Genomic DNA, 17,819 nt, shown 5'->3' on the forward strand with positions numbered 1-17,819 from the left:
GTTTCAGGGCTGGATTTTATTTGAATGTCACCACCCACTAGCATGGCATTGTTTATTAATCACAAACTGCTGCAGTCTTCGTGACCAGATACTCAAGTGGCCGCTCTAACAATGGAAGGCTGTCAGGATGTGGCAAGATCAGGTGGGACCATTCCAGCCAATGAGAGGGCAGATACGCATGTGAACAACAAGCACAACGGTTACCACAGCCACAAAGTCAGTTCTCTAAACCGTTACCCTTCTTTCTCTGACTTGTAATATAACTAGCCTTTTCTGTCCTCTGCTTCATCCCCTTTCTCGTTTTTGGCAATTGTTGCTGTTTTCGTCAATTCCTTTCCCCTATTCTCTGCAGTTTTGCTTTTCCTCTTCTCTCATCATGGGACTTGGCTTTTCTGTCGTCTTTGCCTCGACTCGTTGTTTCACCGTCTCACTGTTTTCTTTGTCCTTGTTGAGGCTCTTTCAGTATCGCCTTCAGTTTATCAGTGTTAATATTAGGAACAGTAGTCGCCTTGGACTCACACTTTCTCTTCCTCACTGTATGTCTGTTTCCCTTCAGCTTGTTTGTTTTCTAATTTTCGTTGCTTGTCTCCTCCTTTTGACTCTGTTTCTTTTCTGTTCCGTCTTGTATTTGGTTGCTATCACTTTCTCCACCTCTTCTCCTATAACTAGCTACTTCACTTTTTTTCCTTTTTTAAATCTTTTTCCTTTACTCGCTATTTTGAATTTTCTATCCCTGCTCTTCTGTCACCTCAAACTTCAAGAATCTAGGGTTGAACACACACACACACGGTACATTTCAAATGGCGCCCTGTTTCCCGGCCACATAGTATGTTTGTGACTAAAAACGCAACCATACTGACCATCAATGAAGGTAGACCTACCAATTAGTTGTTTTTACTGATATCAAGTTTGTTTATGAATTAAGTGATTAAAATTCGTAATTCTGTTACCAAATCGAATTACTGCAATTGAATTACCAGTTTGTCCCATTCTCACTTTTCACACTAGAAAATTCCTCATATAGTACACTACTTTTGACCTGAGCCATATGGGCCTCAAGTCGAATGTAGTGCAGAATATAGGGATTCGGGAATAGGGTGCCATTTGTGATGCAGCATTACTTTTTTAACTACTAATAACATCACTGTTTTGACAAGCTATGTGTAAAGTGTGTAATCTCATTTTATTCAGAGTCACTGAAGTCATGTAAATGGGAATTTCCATGTAAAAGGACCCATGAGCACAAACGTGATGTTCATAGGAGCGTCAAATTGGATTACAAATGAAATCTAAGAGTCTATAATTTTGAGAAATTAAGGCATATACAAATTTGATTTATAGGCTTTGATTTCTTGTCAAACAGATGGAAATACGAGTCTTTGACAACATTTACCAGAAAAAGTCTTAAAGGGTATTAGAAATACAGGAAAACACAATATTGTTTAAGTAATGACCCCTGCCAACTAATATCTACACTTATATTTAGTTTTGGAGAAATTATTTGCCTTGTGCCTTGTAATTCTGTTACCAAAACCCCACATATGTATCTCCCTCATGGGGAGGGAGGATAATGAAAGTTCATAGAAGTAACAAGTAAAGGTAGACCTACCAATTAGTTGTAAACTCAGCAAAAAAAGAAATGTCCTCTCACTGTCAACTGCATTTATTTTCCGCAAACTTAGCATGTGTAAATATTTGTATGAACATAAGATTCAACAACTCAGACATAAACTGAACAAGTTCCACAGACAGAAATGGAATAATGTGTCCCTGAACAAAGGGGGGGTCAAAATCAAAAGTAACAGTCAGTAGCTGGTGTGGCCACCAGCTGCATTAAGTACTGCAGTGCATCTCCTCCTCATGGACTGCACCAGATTTGCCAGTTCTTGCTGTGAGATGTTACCCCACTCTTCCACCAAGGCAAGTTCCCAGACATTTCTGGGGGGAATGACCCTAGCCCTCACCCTTTGATCCAACAGGTCCCAGATGTGTTCAATGGGATTGAGATCTGGGCTCTTCGCTGGCCATGGCAGAACACTGACATTCCTGTCTTGCAGGAAATCACGCACAGAACGAGAAGTATGGCTGGTGTCATTGTGATGCTGGAGGGTCATGTCAGGATGAGCCTACAGGAAGGGTACCACATGAGGGAGGAGGATGTCTTCCCTGTAATGCACAGCATTGAGATTGCCTGCAATGACAACAAGCTCAGTTCAATGAGCCCCAGACCATGACGGACCCTCCACCTCCAAATCGATCCCGCTCCAGAGTACAGGCCTCGGTGTAACGCTCATTCCTTCGACAGTAAACGCGAATCTGACCATCACCCCTGATGAGACAAAACCGCGACTCGTCAGTGAAGAGCACTTTTTGCCAGTCCTGTCTGGTCCAGCGACAGTGGGTTTGTGCCCATAGGCGACGTTGTTGCCGGTGATGTCTGGTGAGGACCTGCCTTACACCAGGCCTACAAGCCCTCAGTCCAGCCTCTCACAGCCTATTGCGGACAGTCTGAGCACTGGTGGAGGGATTGTGCGTTACTGGTGTAACTCGGGCAGTTGTTGTTACCATCCTGTACCTGTCCCGCAGGTATGATGTTCGGATGTACCGATCCTGTGCAGGTGTTGTTACACGTGGTCTGCCACTGCAAGGACGATCAGTTGTCCGTCCTGTCTCCCTGTAGCGCTGTCTTAGGCGTCTCACAGTACGGACATTGCAATTTATTGCCCTGGCCACATCTGCAGTCCTCATGCCTCCTTGCAGCATGCCTAAGGCAAGTTCACGCAGATGAGTAGGGACCCTAAGCATCTTTCTTTTGGTGTTTTTCAGAGTCAGTAGAAAGGCCTCTTTAGTGTCCTAAGTTTTCATAACTGTGACCTTAATTGCCTACCGTCTGTAAGCTGTTAGTGTCTTAACAACTGTTCCACAGGTGCATGTTCATTAATTGTTTATGGTTCATTGAACAAGCATGGGAAACAGTGTTTAAACCCTTTACAATGAAGATCTGTGAAGTTATTTGGATTTTTATGAATTGTCTTTGAAAGACAGGGTCCTGATAAAGGGCCGTTTCTTTTTTTGCTGAGTTTATTTTACTGAGTTTATGAATTATTAAGTGATTAAAATGTGTAATTCTGTTACCAAATCAAATTACTGCAATTGAAATGGCTACAATGGGGAATCATAGTAGTCACAAACCACAGTTGGGTCAGACACCTGCTACTGTCTGTCCTCCCTTCTACTAGCATACTGTTATGTTCAGGTCATAACTGTTTTCTTTCTCTTTCTGTCGTCTGGGGGTCAAAGCAAGAGTGTAAAACAGTCTGGACAACCCCTCCCTCTCACTCTCTCTCCAGTTAATGACACCTCTCATGGCTCTTACAGGCGACTACCATGACACGTAACACTTACCCTCTTTCCATTTACTGTAACACGCATCCTCACCAACTGAGCACCGACCAACCGACACGGCATCCTTAGACATTGAAAAGTAGTTGAAATTTGGTCCGTTCGCCCTGGCCGGACCAAATCTGAACCAATCATAGACGTCTGTGTTTCAGAAGTTTGGACAGCACAGTAAACTAGAGAACAGTACAGTAAAGAAAAGTTGACCATAGTTCAGTACTGTACAGTCGAGTTAAGTACAGTAGAGCACACTACACTAGAGTATAGTATAATGTACTGTATCTACTTTACTGAACTACTGTACTGAACTCTACTGAGCTTTACTGTGATGTACTGTCCAAACTTGTGAAACATAGATGTCTATGATTGGTTCAGATTTGGTCTGGTCCAGACCAACCAAATGTGGTCTTGTTTGGGTGCGTAGCTCATTAGAATAATAGCCAAATATGCAAAGGAGCATATTTTATTTCTTATTATTGAGTATTAAAACGTACAATCTACTTGCAGTGAAGCCGCTCAACATTTACATTAGATTCAGTAATCTAACAGACTCCCATCCAGAGCGACCCACAGGAGCAACCAGGGTCAGCGCCCTGCTCAACGGCACGTCGACAGATCTCCCACAAGGTCAAAAAACATGTCGCTGGTTAGGGTCCCCATCAGCCACCGGCCCAAGCTCCCCCCACCTTCCCCAACAACCAACAAAATGAACAAAATAAAAAAAAAGACAAAGGAAAACAACAATACAAAAGACATCAAGGACAACAAAAATCATAACAGCAGGGCCAACTGAATATGTTTGAGTACATGTATGGCACTATTTACATGTGTGTGTGTCCGTGTATGTGCACGGTTGTGCGTTTGAATGAGTGTGTGTGTATATGCATGTGTACAAACACCTGCGCGGCATCAGCCTCAGGCAAACAGGCATTAGTTGTAACAACGTTGCCCCTCGGTGTCATTCAAACATACTTTTTGTTTTATTTTGGCCTTATTTTTTTTCTTTTATCTTTGACTGTCATTATATCCCCCGCCCGGCAACTCCACCCCCACTTGTCTCCAATTACACATCGCAACCCTCAGCTTCCCCCAGCCAATCCCACCTTTCTCTGCTGGCCACCCTCTGCTGATTTTTACGCACCATATATCTTTAAAGTATGCTGTGATGTTTAAAGGAGGATATTGAATATTTCTACTTTTGGGTACCCATTTAGGATACATGAAGAGAATGACATTCATATGCATAATAATGCATTTTTGTATGGTACAGATCAAGGACCCATAATGTAATTCCGTTACTGTAATTCTGTTACCGGATGTAAATCCACCTCACTTACTGTAGTTCAATAACCAAAAGAGATGTTTTCAAAGTTGAGGTGTCATGACAAAGCTAAAAACCCAATTCTTAATGCAGACATATTTGAATTCAGAGCAAATATTGAAGTGTTTGGAAAACATAATCACATAAACTGAGAGATTTGACAGAAATTCTGTTACCATACTTTGCATCTGAACAGTTCTTCCTGTAAATGCGTTTTTGTAAAATGTTCAGTGGGAGTTGTTTAAAATGTCTCCTTGTGCATAGAGCTGTAAGGTTTTGTTAAAGCTGGAATCCTTAATGAAACAATAACAAAGCGGTCATCCCGCCTCGGTTTTGGTAAAAAGCTGAAGGATGTGCCTGGAGAAATGTAACCACTCAAATTCATAGACAGAGCTATGGATGCAAGGACTTACCATCCATGATATCAACATTATCGTTTTAACCATGTTTTGAGGCTGTACATTGTTTGTTTACATTTACATTGTTTACAAACATTGGAGTAAAACAATATTTTTAGGTTCTGATCGGGTACGACAGTTGAACTAAGCTCATGAGGCATTTCTAAGTTATACTCTTCAAAAATCAATGGCTAAATATCATTAATTTGCAAGCCCAAAAATGGAGCGACTTAGGATTCTAACTTTAAACTTTGAAATCAATATTTTTTTTGGTCTGGGGGGAGAGCTATATCCAGAAGTGGGCAGCTTGGGATAAGGGTTGAGTGACAGATTATCTTTGAAGGGCCATTAGATATGGGTGGAGGCTGCTGAGGCTGTATGGGTGAGAGGTTTGGGACAGGGTGATGTTGAAGGCGTCGCAAGTGGGAGCCTTCAATGACTCTGTCCCTGTCCTTGAGTCAGACTGCAGAGTCACTGCACCTGGTTCTGGTCCGAAGTAAAACACCAGATATGATATAGCCGGAGAAGACAGATCGGTCTCAGTCTTGAATGTAAGGTCTGTGGCTGGGACTGGCTGTTCTAGCTGTAACAGGACTGGGTCGGATTACCCTTGTGAATGAGGTGGCACAGACTCAAATCCATGATAATCTAAGTGAGGGAGAGGAGCACTAGCCTGTATCTGGACTTGGTTAGACTCTTCGTTTATCTGAATCAGAGGTGGATCTGATACAGACACGGGATTGATCTGACAGTATCTGTGCTAGGTCGGCGTCTGCCTCCCTTGTATCTGACATCATTCTAATGCAGCCTCTGGGGTTTCATACCGTATATCCAACATACTGTAACTTTGAAGTTTTTATTTAGTGGGATTTGAGTCAGTGAACATCTCAATCTCTCCCTGCAATAGTACTATTAGAACTAGCCTAGCTGCATAAAAAAAACAACTATGTAAGCTATGTAATAAAGCCAACTTTGGTTGGAGACTGGAAAATATGGTGTATTTTTAGCCAGAACGGAACATTTGGACAACTTGAATAGGCTAAAAATAGACTACCATGGCTCCTTCTGTCACTGACGATGATCCAACGTTCTGAGGACAAAAAAAAAACATTCTAACAAGAGAACATTACATGTGATTTAATGATTGACTGAAATAATATTATCCTATGAAAACTCTTTCAAGTATGAGAACTGCAAATTAAACTCAATTTAGGAGATTGTGACAGCCGGTTAAACGGCATCCCTTGACAAGGCAAGAACAAGATGTATGTCAGGAGAAGTGCAGTATTATTGGTATTTTGGACAAAACTACATACATTTTTAAAAAGGCACACGTAGCCCACATATCAATGCATACATACAAATATCTAGGTCAAATAGGGGAGAGGCGTTGTGCCGCGAGGTATTGCTTCATCTGAATTTTTGAAACCAGGTTTGCTGTTTATTTGAGCAATATGAGATGGAAGTTCCATGCAGTAAGAGCTCTATAAAATACTGTACGTTTTCTTGAATTTGTTCTGGATTTGGGGACTATGAAAAGACCCCTGGTGGCATAAGTGTGTGTCAGAGCTGTGTGTAAGTTGACTATGCAAACAATTTGGGATTTTCAACACAATGTTTCTCTTGAAAAGAAGTGATGCAGTCAGTCTACCCTCTGTAAGGAAACTTATACATGGAATACGGAGGAGGAATGGAGGGAAAAAGAGAGGCAGAGGAGGTCTAAGAGAGAGAGAGAGGAAGGAAGAGGGTGAGCTTGAGTTGGTTAAAAATGGTGGGAAAAGGGGAGATGGTTTGTTAAAGAAGAATGGTAGAAAGTGTAAGCGGAGTGAGTTGAAGACAGGAAAGGAATTGGAAGTGAATGAGGGCGAAGTATTGGAGGTCAAATTGTATTTGTCACATTTACATTTAAGTCATTTAGCAGACGCTCTTATCCAGAGCGACTTACAAGTTGGTGCATTCACCTTATGATGTCCAGTGGAACAACCACTTTACAATAGTGCATCTAACTCTAAGGGGGGGGGGGGGGGATGGGGGAAGGATTACTTTATCCTATCCTAGGTATTCCTTAAAGAGGTGGGGTTTCAGGTGTCTCCGGAAGGTGGTGATTGATTCCGCTGACCTGGCGTCGTGGGGGAGTTTGTTCCACCATTGGGGTGCCAGAGCAGCGAACAGTTTTGACTGGGCTGAGCGGGAGCTGTACTTCCTCAGAGGTAGGGAGGCGAGCAGGCCAGAGGTGGATGAACGCAGTGCCCTTGTTTGGGTGTAGGGCCTGATCAGAGCCTGAAGGTACGGAGGTGCCGTTCCCCTCACAGCTCCGTAGGCAAGCACCATGGTCTTGTAGCGGATGCGAGCTTCAACTGGAAGCCAGTGGAGAGAGCGGAGGAGCGGGGTGACGTGAGAGAACTTGGGAAGGTTGAACACCAGACGGGCTGCGGCGTTCTGGATGAGTTGTAGGGGTTTAATCGCACAGGCAGGGAGCCCAGCCAACAGCGAGTTGCAGTAATCCAGACGGGAGATGACAAGTGCCTGGATTAGGACCTGCGCCGCTTCCTGTGTGAGGCAGGGTCGTACTCTGCGAATGTTGTAGAGCATGAACCTACAAGAACGGGTCACCGCCTTGATGTTGGTTGAGAACGACAGGGTGTTGTCCAGGATCACGCCAAGGTTCTTAGCGCTCTGGGAGGAGGACACAATGGAGTTGTCAACCGTGATGGCAAGATCATGGAACGGGCAGTCCTTCCCCGGGAGGAAGAGCAGCTCCGTCTTGCCGAGGTTCAGCTTGAGGTGGTGATCCGTCATCCACACTGATATGTCTGCCAGACATGCAGAGATGCGATTCGCCACCTGGTTATCAGAAGGGGGAAAGGAGAAGATTAATTGTGTGTCGTCTGCATAGCAATGATAGGAGAGACCATGTGAGGATATGACAGAGCCAAGTGACTTGGTGTATAGCGAGAATAGGAGAGGGCCTAGAACAGAGCCCTGGGGGACACCAGTGGTGAGAGCACGTGGTGCGGAGACAGATTCTCGCCACGCCACCTGGTAGGAGCGACCTGTCAGGTAGGACGCAATCCAAGCGTGGGCCGCGCCGGAGATGCCCAACTCGGAGAGGGTGGAGAGGAGGATCTGATGGTTCACAGTATCAAAGGCAGCCGATAGGTCTAGAAGGATGAGCATGCACCAAATACAACCTTACAGTGAAATGCTTACTTACAAGCCCTTAACCAACAATGCAGTAAAAAAAAAAGTGTTAAGGAAAAAATAGATGAGGAAAAATAAAAGTAACTAAAAATTAAAGAGCAGCAGTAAAATAACAGTATCGAGGCTATATACAGGGGGTACCGGTACAGAGTCAATGTGCGGGGACACCGGTTAGTCAAGGTAATTGAGGTAATATGTAAATGTGGGTACAGTTAAAGTGACTGCATAGATAATAAACAGAGAGTAGCAGCAGCGTAAAAGAGGGAGAGGGGCAATGCAAATAGTCTGATAAGCTATTTGATTAGCTGTTCAGGAGTCTTATGGTTTTGGGGTAGAAGCTGTTAAGAAGCATTTTGGACCTAGACTTGGCACTCCGGTACCGCTTGCTGTGCGGTAGCAGAGAGAACAGTCTATGACTAGGGGGGCTGGAGTCTTTGACATTTTTTAGGGCCTTTCTCTTACACTGCCTGGTTTAGAGGTCCTGGATGGCAGGAAGCTTGGCCCCAGTGATGTACTGGGCCGTACGCACTACCCTCTGTAGTGCCTTGCAGTCGGCGGCCAAGCAGTTGCCATACCAGGCAGTGATGCAACTAGTCAGGATGCTCTTGATGGTGCAGCTGTAGATCTTTTTGAGGATCTGAGGACCCATGCCAAATCTTTTTAGGCTTTGTCGTGCCCTCTTCACGACTGTCTTGGTGTGTTTGGACCATGATAGTTTGTTGGTGATGTGGACACCAAGGAACTTGAAGCTTTCAACCTGCTCCACTACGTTGATGAGAATGGGGTCGTGTTCTGTCTTCCTTTTCCTGTTGTCCACAATCGTCTCCTTTGTCTTGATCACGTTGAGGGAGAGGTTGTTGTCCTGGCACCTCACGGCCAGGTCTCTGACCTCCTCCCTATAGGCTGTCTCATCGTTGTCGGTGATCAGGCCTACCACGGTGGGGTTGGAGTTGTGCCTGGCCATGCAGTCATGAGTGAACAGGGAGTACAGGAGGGGACTGAGCACACACCCCTGAGGGGCCCCCATGTTGAGGATCAGCGTGGCGGATGTTTTGTTACCTACCCTTACCACCTGGGGGCGGACTGTCAGGAAGTCCAGGATCCAGTTGCAGAAGGAGGTGTTTAGTCCCAAGGTCCTTAGCTTAATGATGAGCTTTGAGGGCACTATGGTGTTGAACGCTAAGCTGTAGTCAATGAATAGCATTCTCACATAGGTGTTCCTTTTGTCCAGGTGGGAAAGGGCACTGTGGAGTGCAATAAAGATTGCATCCTCTGTGGATCTGTTGGGGCGGTATGCAAATTGGAGTGGGTCTAGGGTTTCTGGGATAATGGTGTTGATGTTGATGTGAGCCAAGACCGGCCTTTCAAAGCACTTGGCTATACATGGCTACAGACATGAGTGCTACGGGTCGGTAGTCATTTAGGCAGGTTTCCTTAGTGTTCTTGGGCATAGGGACTATGGTGGTCTGCTTGAAACATGATTGTATTACAGACTCAGTCAGGGACAGGTTGAAAATGTCGGTGAAGACACTTGCCAGTTGGTCAGCGCATGCTTGGAGTACACGTCCTGGTAATCCGTCTGGCCCTGCGGCCTTGTGAATGTTGACCTGTTTAAAGGTCTTACTCACATTGGCTACGGAGACCGTGATCACACAGTCGTCCGGAACAGCGGATGCTCTCATGCATGTTTCAGTGTTACTTGCCTCGAAGCGAGCATAGAGGTAATTTAGCTCGTGTCACTGGGCAGCTTGCGGCTGTACTTCCCTTTGTTGTCAGTAATAGTTTGCAAGCCCTGCCACATTTGACGAGCGTTGTAGCCGGTGTAGTATGATTCAATATTAGTCCTGTATTTACGCTTTGCCTGTTTGATGGTTCGTTGGAGGGCATAGCGGTATTTCTTATAATCTTCCTGCTCTTTGAAAGCGGCAGCTCTACTCTTTAGCTCAGTGCAAATGTTGCCTGTAATCCATGGCTTCTGGTAGCGGAATGTAAGTACGGTCACTGTGGGGATGACATCATCAATGCACTTATTGATGAAGCCAGTGACTGATGTGATGTACTCCTCAATGCCCTTGGAAGAATCCCGGAACATATTCCAATCTGTGCTAACAAAACAGTCCTGTAGCTTAGCATCTGCTTCATCTGACCACTCTTTTATTGACCAAGTCACTGGTATTTCCTGCTTTAGTTTTTGCTTGTAAGCAGGAATCAGGAGGATAGATTTATGGTCAGATTTGCCAAATGGAGGGCTTTGTACGGTTCTCTGTGTGTGGAGTAAAGGTGGTCTTGAGTTTTTTTTTTCTACATTTAATGTGCTGATAGAAATGAGGTAAAAGGGATTTAAGTTTCCCTGCATTTAAGTCCCCGGCCACTAGGAGCGCCGCCTCTTAATGAGCCTTTTCCTGGTCGCTTATGGCCGTATACAGCTCATTGAGTGCGGTCCTAGTGCCAGCATCGGTTTGTGGTGGTAAATAGCCAGCTATGAAGAATATAGATGAAAACTCTCTTGGTAAATAGTGTGGTCTACAGACCGCCACCCCTTGTCTTACCAGAGGCAGCTGTTCTATCCTGACGAAAAAGTGTAAAAACCGCCAGCTGTATGTTATTAATTTCGTTGTTCAGCCACGACTCAGTGAAACATAAGATATTACAGTTTTTAATGTCCCGTTGGTTGGATATACGTGCTCGTAGTTCGTCTATTTTATGATGCAATTATTGTATGTTGGCCAATAGGACCGATGGTAAAGGCATATTACCCACTCGCCGTCGGATCCTTACAAGGGACCCAGATCTATGTCCCCGATATGTCTCCGTCTCTTTCTCCTGCGAATGACGGGTATGAGGGCCTTGTCGGGCGTCTGAAGTAAATCCTTTGCGTCCGACTCGTTTAAGAAAACATTTTCTTCCATTACGGGGTGAGTAATCGGTGTCCTGATATCTAGAAGCTCTTTTCGGTCATATGAGACGGTGGCAGAAGCATTATGTACAAAATAAGTTACAAATAACACGAGAAAACAGACACAATGGCACAATTGGTTATGAGACCGTAAACGGCAGCCGTCTCCTCCGGCGCCATTATTTTAGAGGTGTGGTGTAGTTCTTGGAGCCCGGGGCTTGTACGGAGGGTCAGGATCAAGATGAGTCTGTGACAGTAGGAGTGAAGTTTTGGAAAAAGTGGACCCTTGCTTTTTTGTTGATCCATTTGTGGTTTCAGGGTGGGTGAAAACAGAGTTGGGTGCTGTGGAATCGGTGAGGGTAACCAGAAGTGGTCTTGTGATAATTGTTCGTGTTTCTGCTGGTTAGAGTAGTGCAGAAGTCATATGCTGAGGCAGTGAAGAAAATAGAGAAAGATGGGTCAAGGTGGAGGGATCCTGAGAGGAGTGGTATGAGTAGGGATAAACCAACAAGTGATATGTTTCAGTAAGATTGGATTTTTGGCATTTATAGCAATGGTTATCAACTGTACTGCAAGGATCCGTAAGTGGCAGAAAATAGAGGTTGTGGTGGTAGCTGCAGAGAGGTATTTGGGTGTCTCGAGACTTGACATCAGATGAGTTACATTTTTTGTTATTTTTTTACCTATCTATTTTTTACTTGACACCTATTTTCCTTAAAACTGTGCTGTTGGTTAAGGGCTTGTAAGTAAGCATTTCACTGTAAAGTCTAAACCTGTTGTATTCGGCGCATGTGACAAAGTATGGTATTGTTTTTATTATTATAAATAAAGTGGTGTTAGATGGTAGGGTATTTGTTGTATTTTTTTTTCAAGCAAAGGAGTTATACTCCAGTCTAGTAGGTGGCGGTAATGCAACATTTATTGGATGCCAACTAAACCTCATCCAATAAGAAAAAAAAATATTAGGTTTGTGCAAGAGGCACTTTTTTTCCCTCACGTATATCCGCTTTCAACACTCGGAGGAAAAATAGCACGTGGAGCGCTGAACGCAACAATTAGAGGCACATTTTCTGTAAAATAAAAGTTAACAAGTCCACTTATTTATAACTTACAAAGCACAAGTTATTCGACACGATGTTTCTGCAGTTCTACTTGAACGAGAATGGGGAGAGAGTTTACACTCTGAAGGTAGGTTTAGCTAGCTAACAACTAATTAACTAGCAAGCAAACCCGTTAACAATATTCAATGATGTGGTAACGTTATAGAATCGTGTCCACTCTATGCACATAAATATTACGTCTGTCTTCTGCGTTGTAAGAAAAGTTTAGCGGAGTGCGTTAATGCATTGTGTTTTTTAGGGAGGTAGGCTAGTTGTGTATCGAAAATAACGCTACCACAATATATCTTAGGGCTTCACCCTAAGAAAAAACGTTCCATTTAACAAAGCCATGTATTTACTATATAGAAACTCTACTTGACATATGTGAAATGTGTCCCTCGCTATCAAATAAACGTCTGAATCCAACTTTTGTCAGAAAAGCACCATATTCATGTCGAGTTAAACAGCGGGCTGCCATTAGACCATGCACTTCACGTGACAAATCCTACCATGAAATCTACCACCGTCAACACAGCAGGAATATGGTGCGGTTCGGACAGAAGTTGGATTCAGCTGTTTATTTGATAGCGAAGCACACATTTCACTGTACGTCTGGTAGAGAGTTGCAAGATATTATATATATATGCCCTTTTTTGCCTGGAAACTTTTTGGGAGTGAAGCTGGCTATATTGTGGTATGGGTTATTTGTAGAGGGAGTCCAACCAATACAAAGACTCCCGATGTTGTCTCCAACGCTAAGCGGTAGGCAGTCAAGTAGGGCGACAGGTGAACCACTATCCGGGTTAGAGACCACTAACGCTCAGATTCAATCTCCTATTCACCAGCTCTGCAAGCATTGTCAAAATACGTTCGTTGATCATATGGAGTTTTGCTGAGAAACTATGCTCATGTACTCATGTTAAGGCCAATATGTACTGCCCAAAACATATACAAGCAACCCAAAAAAAATCCTATTCAGCATCTCCTACAAGCCACGCACAGGTCGAAAACAGCTCCGGTACATACTGGCCGTAACAGGAGTAAATTTAAGCTAGTATTTGGTGACAAGCAAACATATTTTGAAATTAACGTTACAACGCTTTGCAGAGCTGGTGAATGGGAGTTTCAATCGGAGTTTTCTGGGCATTAGAGGTCTCTAATGCACAGATTAGCCTAGCGTTAAGACCATTGGGCCCATAGAAATATAATTCATTCTATTTCTCTGGTTGGGCAAGTAACTAAAAGGTCACTAGTTCAAATCCCAGAGGTGGTAAGGTGAAAAATGTGTTTCTGTGCCCTTGAGTAAGGCACTTAACCCCTAAGTGCTCCAGGGTCGCCATTGATAATGTCAGACGCTGGCTGTGAACTGAACCAGTACCTGGGCATGAGGAGACTGACGCCCAGTACCCTTAAATTCAAAGTCCCATTAACTAGCTCTGCAAATGTTTTAATGTCCACATATGTTCGGGCTTTAACCAAAATATGGAGTTCCGCAGAGCCGCTATCGTCATTACTGCGGTTACGCAGGGTATGTACTTTCAAAACATGTCTCAATAAAATCAATGATACTTTCAGGATACAGTACTGTAGCTGGATCAGCTGACTTGTGTGTGGTAGTAATGAGTGATTTTATTGCCAGTGCCGAAGGTAGATAATTTGCATCCGCACTTGGCCATAAACAATACATTTTTATTTAGACCATTTTTGGAAGCACATACCATGCGTAACTGCAGTAATTATGATAGTTGCTGTGCGAAGCTCCATATTTTGGTGAGTGCCGAACATATTTTGACGTTATATGTTTACGGAGCTGGTTAATGGGACTTTGAATTGAAGGATCCTGTGCATCAGAGGAGATCTCGTCTCCTCAAGCACAGGTACTGGTTCAGCTGTGAACCCACTCTCCGAAAGGTCTCTGAGTTGGGATATGCAAAAAACACGTTAATACAAACTTGTACATGTGTGAAATAGGACAAATATAAACACCCACCTAATTATTACTTGTATATGGTGTTATTCTTATTGTAGCTAGTTCCTGATTGTAACTGTGTTCTTAGGTCCTGCTTAGATGGCATCTCTAAACATCAACAAATGATGCAATTCATAACCTTCTCAGAGGTGGTCCACCTATTCAAACTTTACATCAAAAAAAAAATCTGGCCCTACAGCTTCTGTAGAAAATGGGCCTGTCCAACCCTGTAACGTTGTGACAAGCTATACTCGGCTACTTGTTCATGCTATCTCTTTTCTTGTCATACGTTTCTCCTCTCGTCACCCTGTGACCAAACAGAAGGTGGATCTATTGGGCCAGCCCACCAGCTCTGCCCATCCCGCCCGCTTCTCGCCCGACGACAAGTTCTCCCGGCACCGGGTAACCCTGAAGAAACGCTTCGGCCTCCTCCTCACCCAGCAGCCCAGACCAGTTCTGTGATTGAAGCATGGATGACAACTATTGTGCCTGATTCACCCTCCAGGTCCGACCCGAACCGTAGATCTACTGCGTTGGCTTGGATATTTTCTTTGTACGTTGTCCTTTCTAGCATGTTTACAGCTAAACAGTACAGCTCAGCATGGCCCTAAAGTGTGATTCAGGCTTTGATTTATCATCAATTGATTTAAGAGGCTCGCTGCACAATTGTTTGAGACGTATGGGCCCAGAGGATGTATGTCTAGGGGCTAGCCTGAGAAATCTGCTTATGAAAATCTCAGGCTGGCTCCTATATAGGCTATTTGCCCTGCCAGAATGTAATTTTTAAATTGAGTTTTTATTTCTGTGTATACAGAACACATCATTTTGGACATGAAGTGCTTTATGTGATTCTCCTAATCCATATGAATGTGGTTTCAGAGCTGACAAAATCAACTGTTCAATTAACATGTGTACTAGTGTCAATATTTTTCTGAAAATATTTGTTTTGGAGATGGAGAATAAATTAAATGTGAGAACTACTCTTGTACGTGTACTGAAATGTAGTTGGATAAATGTATAGGACAGAGAGGTGCCATGGGGCTGTGAGGTTGCTTAGACAGAGTTTTGTAGATATTGAATATATTTTTACCATATTTTTCAATCAACTTTTTGTTAGCTAATTACGTTTTGATTGTGTATATATTATAATCTCCAGCAGATCCGCTTGCTTACAGCTGCACTAGGGTCGGACAGGCTTCCTGTGTAGATTAAGACACCTCGGAGCTGGTGCCAGACTCAGAATTGTACCTCAATCCTAGGGTGAGAAACGCATTGTACTCCTAATTGTTCCATCATCCCAACTGTTACACAGAAAAGATTGAACGACTGCTATTAATTAAACTAGCAGTTGTTCAATCTTCTCGTTGTAAAATGTGGGATAATTAGGATTACAATGCATTTCTCAGCCCTGGATTGAGGCATGTTTTCCCGAGACATATCTCACGCCGGCTCCATTGTGTCTTAAAGGCACGGCATGGTCAATCCAACCGTCAGCGTTTGCTGCAGCATTTCCGGTGATACAGCCTCTGTGGAAGTCAGGGCGTTCATACTTCTTGCGCTTCGGAGAGCTGTTGTAAAATAAGAGAGTTTGTGTTTATACAGGACTTCCCGCCCCCACCTGTAGCCAACCAATCATGTTAATGCGGAGCTCTACAGAGACCTCCACATTGTTACCAGATTTGGGATTACACCCTTCATACGGAGCCACGGACCACATTTTCGGATCAAGCACGAATTGGCTTTTAATCTACACAGGAAGCCTATCTGACCCTAGTGCAGCTGTAAGTAAGCAGGTCAGATCTGCTAGCTAGTATTTACAGTGCATTCGGAAAGTATCAGACCCCTTTTTCCACATTTTGTTACGTCACATCTTTATTCAAACATTTCTTAAATTGTTTTTTCCCCCCTAATTACACACAATACTGATGACAAAGCAAAAACAGGTTTTTAGAAGAAAGAAAAAAATACCTTATTACATAAGTATTCAGACCCTTTGCTATGAGGCTCGAAATTGAGCTCAGGTGCATCCTGTTTCTATTGATCATCCTTGAGCCACCTGTGATTCAATTGATTTGACATGATTTGGATGTGCAAGGCACACATCTGTCTATATAAGGTCCCACAGTTGACAGTGCACATCAGAGCAAAAACCAAGCCATGAGGTCAAAAGAATTGTCCAAAAACACAGTGGCTTCATTCTTAATTGGATGAAGTTGGGAACCACCAAGACACTTCCTAGAGCTGGCCAAACTGAGCAATCGGGGGAGAAGGGCCTTGGTCAGGGAGGTGACCGAGAACCCAATGGTCACTGACCGAATTCCTCTATGGAGATGGGAGAACCTTCCAGTAGGACAACCATCTCTGCAGCATTCCACCAATCAGGCCTTTAGGGTAGAGTGGTCAGACAGAAGCCTTTCCTCAGTAAAGGGCACATTATAGCCTACTTGGAGTTTGCCAAAAGGCACCTAAAGACACTCAGATCATGAGAAACAAGATTCTCTGGTCTGATGAAACCAAGATTGAACTCTGGTGTGAATGCCAAGTGTCACATCTGGAAGGAACCTGGCACCATCACAACGGTGAGGCATGGTGGTGCAGCATCATGCCGTGGGGATGTTTTTCAGTGGCAGGGACTGGAAGCCTAGTCAGGATCGAGGGAAAGATGAACGGCCAAGTACAGAGAGATCCTTGATGATAACCTGCTCCAGCGCACACCGGACCTCAAACTGGGGTGACGGTTCACCTTCCAACAGGACAGCACACAGCCAAGACAATGCAGTACTGACTTAGGGACAAGTCTCTGAATGTCCTTGAGTGGCCCAGCCAGCCCGATCGAACATATCTGGAGAGACCTGAAAATAGCTGTGCAGTAACACTCCCCATCCAACCTGACAGAGTTTGAGAGGATCTGCAGAGAAAAATGGGAGAAACTCCCCAAATACAGGTAGCTAAACTTGTAGTGTCATACCCAAGAACACTTGAGGCTGTAATTGCTGCCAAAGGTGCTTCAACAAAGTACTGCTTAAAGTCTGAATAATTATGTAAATGTTATATTTTTGAATAGTGCAGGATGTAGGTAATTGGGTGCAATTTCTATCACATTGTCTCCTGCTTTTGTCTCTGTCTTGGGCCTGTGTGCATGATACCTGCCTCTTGCAATGCTTGTGAACTCATGAAAATAGGAGAGGTGAAAGTGGGACCTGGTCAAAAGTAGTACACTAATAAAGGGAATGGGGTGCCATTTGGGACACCAAAGGTATTTTATTCTGCTAAATGCTTGTCTTTGATCTTAATGTATTGACTTTATTGTGCAGGGATAGATTCTACAGTGTGATATTGTTTTTCCTCCAATATTTTGCTTGTACATAAACAACGTCCCAATTTGTATCTTTTCATTACATTAATATGAAAATGTGAGGTAAACAAATGTTTTAAGTTGTGATGACTTATCGTTTTCTGTGTATTCTGACATAATGGTATAGGAAAGGATACAGTAGAAATTGAGTTATATTTATTCAAGAACATTCAAATGATT

At 43.7% G+C, this 17,819-nt stretch overlaps 1 protein-coding gene across 2 annotated transcripts; it reads left to right on the forward strand.

Moving 5' to 3' along the window:
• The first annotated feature begins 52 nt into the window (after window positions 1–52).
• On the forward strand, window positions 53–15,264 carry LOC139534885 (H/ACA ribonucleoprotein complex subunit 3). 2 transcript variants are annotated; one of them, XM_071334413.1, is made up of 2 exons: window positions 53–216; window positions 14,606–15,264. In XM_071334413.1, exons 1-2 carry the CDS (start codon window positions 112–114, stop codon window positions 14,744–14,746), a joined length of 246 nt encoding a protein of 81 aa, XP_071190514.1. In that variant the 5' UTR covers window positions 53–111; the 3' UTR covers window positions 14,747–15,264. The 2 variants fall into 2 exon arrangements, with proteins under 2 accessions (XP_071190514.1, XP_071190515.1); XM_071334414.1 differs by lacking the exon at window positions 53–216 and adding an exon at window positions 12,124–12,403.
• Window positions 15,265–17,819: the final 2,555 nt, after the last annotated feature.

This window comes from Salvelinus alpinus, chromosome 11, assembly GCF_045679555.1.
Source record: "Salvelinus alpinus chromosome 11, SLU_Salpinus.1, whole genome shotgun sequence".
Lineage (NCBI taxonomy): Eukaryota > Metazoa > Chordata > Actinopteri > Salmoniformes > Salmonidae > Salvelinus > Salvelinus alpinus.

Coding starts and splice junctions, on each gene's coding strand:
- LOC139534885 (XM_071334413.1), top strand. CDS start 112: ATGGAAGGCTGTCAGGATGTGGCAAGATCAGGTGGGACCATTCCAGCC. Junction 217..14,605: donor ACGGTTACCACAGCCACAAA/GTCAGTTCTCTA, acceptor GTGACCAAACAG/AAGGTGGATCTATTGGGCCA.